Here is a 1,754-nt window from a genome sequence, read left to right as displayed (position 1 = left end):
TGCCAACCTCAGGTATCCCTTGAAACACCTTCCTCAAGCTCCTTAAATCAAGTGAGACACATTGATCTCATTGGTAAGCAGATCAGTGGTACCTGGAGCAACACAACAGTCATTTTGCTGGCCCATTACTCTCTTACCTCCTCTATCCATCCCAAGATATTCCATTTCTGCAAGGCTTTGTACTGTTCTAGCCTACCTATCTTTAGGTATCATTATTAGACATTTTGGGGATAGATTCTTAAGTCTAGGGCACATTGTTGATTTATTTTATAAACAAAAATTTATAGTCACTCTCCATCTCTAACAGCCCAGTTTCTGTTTAGTCTCAGTGTTGTGCCCATTGTGACCAGAGAAGGGGTTTGGCAAAGCAAAGCAGCCTGATCAACAGCACAAGCATTTGCATTGCAAAAGGTTCTTCTCCACAGTAGTTGGGGAATTTTTTTAAAGCTCAGCAAATTTCGTTTCTAACCTATGTAAGTTTACATTTTTCAATGCATTCATTCCCCTTTGGTGTTTGTTTGTTTGGGGTTTTGTTGTTGTTTTTGATAATCTCCTGCATCCCCTCCAGACTATTGATTTCCATACCAGTGGATATTTCAATCTGGCATTTGAGCACAACTGCATCACCTGGTAATCCCTGCTAGCAGCAGGGATGCCATGACATTATTTACAGACAACTTGCTCTCCCTTCTAACACACGAGCTGCTCTCTTATTCCAGTCTGCAAAACAACATTTCATTGTGCTCCTCGAAAACACAAAACCTCACTAAGAGGCCACTGATCCTTGCATTGGTGCCATTGCTGCATTATGTCCCTTTCAAGAGCCTAAATTTGTGCTCCTTGCAGCAACGATCCCTCCAAAGCTTCTTAGAGGCATCATTTCCACCAGAGCCCAAGCAAAGGCAGTTTGTCACAGGACACCCAGAAAAGGACCAGTGCCAAACCACTCCTGCCCCATAATACTTCACACTGAGCAAAATCTTCAATCTCTAAAACCACTTTTTGTGGTCCAGGTGCAGAACCAAATTCTTAGAACAATTAAGCAAAAAATTTCCAGAGGACTTGAGAAATATTTTCCTGTTTTACTCTTTGTTATCTTTAACCTTTCAAGCTTCTGAAAGAACACACATACAGATTCACAAGTAAGAGTTGAAACACAGGCTCATCTCTTGATTTAAGACCATACACCAATACTTATTGTTGCTGCAGTATAAACCTCTCTATGCCTGTCTTGTGGCAAAAGCAGTACAAATATGCCACCTTTTCCCAGTACGTACCTTCACCATTCATTGCAGGAGAAGGAGTCTGAACAAATGCAGCAGATCCATTTTTAATATTGTCAGGAGATTCAGATAGAACCTGCAATAGCAAGTAATACAGTTCTTAGGATAGGGCACATCATGGGATTTGAAAACTGTAATATGCAATAGCCAGAGGAGATAAGAGCAGGCAGCTCTTGCTTACCTGATAGCTCTTTATTGTGCATGTATTGTCTTCCTCAGCTTCCTCCGGGATGCTCATTGTATTCCCCATAGTTCCTGCAAGGTGGAGAAAAAAACCCAAATAACCCTTTCTTTCTCATTAATATGAGAATACTGCCTAATTCAAATTAAGAGACAGCCAATGGTGACAGACTTTATCAGGCTGTTAAAATTCCTAACAAGCCCCACCTGCTTTCCCAAAGGCACCTGCCCTACTCATCAGTCTGCACCAACCAGTCCTACCCAAACCCAATTATGCTTAGGGGCTCACAG

The 1,754-nt window shown here is 41.6% G+C and overlaps 1 protein-coding gene across 1 annotated transcript in view; it reads right to left on the bottom strand.

Moving 5' to 3' along the window:
• Positions 1-1,533, bottom strand: part of BCAS1 (brain enriched myelin associated protein 1) — a 46,023-nt gene extending 44,490 nt beyond the window's left edge. The window contains exons 1-2 of the mRNA XM_029085439.1: positions 1,465-1,533; positions 1,278-1,359 (exon numbers count right to left, since the gene is read on the bottom strand). Of these exons, the coding sequence (XP_028941272.1) occupies positions 1,278-1,359; positions 1,465-1,533 (151 nt within the window). The remainder of the gene's footprint in view (positions 1-1,277; positions 1,360-1,464) is intronic.
• Positions 1,534-1,754: the final 221 nt, after the last annotated feature.

This window comes from Antrostomus carolinensis, unplaced genomic scaffold (genome assembly GCF_000700745.2).
Source record: "Antrostomus carolinensis isolate BGI_N321 unplaced genomic scaffold, ASM70074v2 scaffold11780, whole genome shotgun sequence".
In the NCBI taxonomy this organism is placed as follows: Eukaryota; Metazoa; Chordata; class Aves; order Caprimulgiformes; family Caprimulgidae; genus Antrostomus; species Antrostomus carolinensis.
The sequence above is the reverse complement of the archived record's forward strand: the minus strand, read 5'-3'. Positions and strand labels throughout refer to the sequence as shown.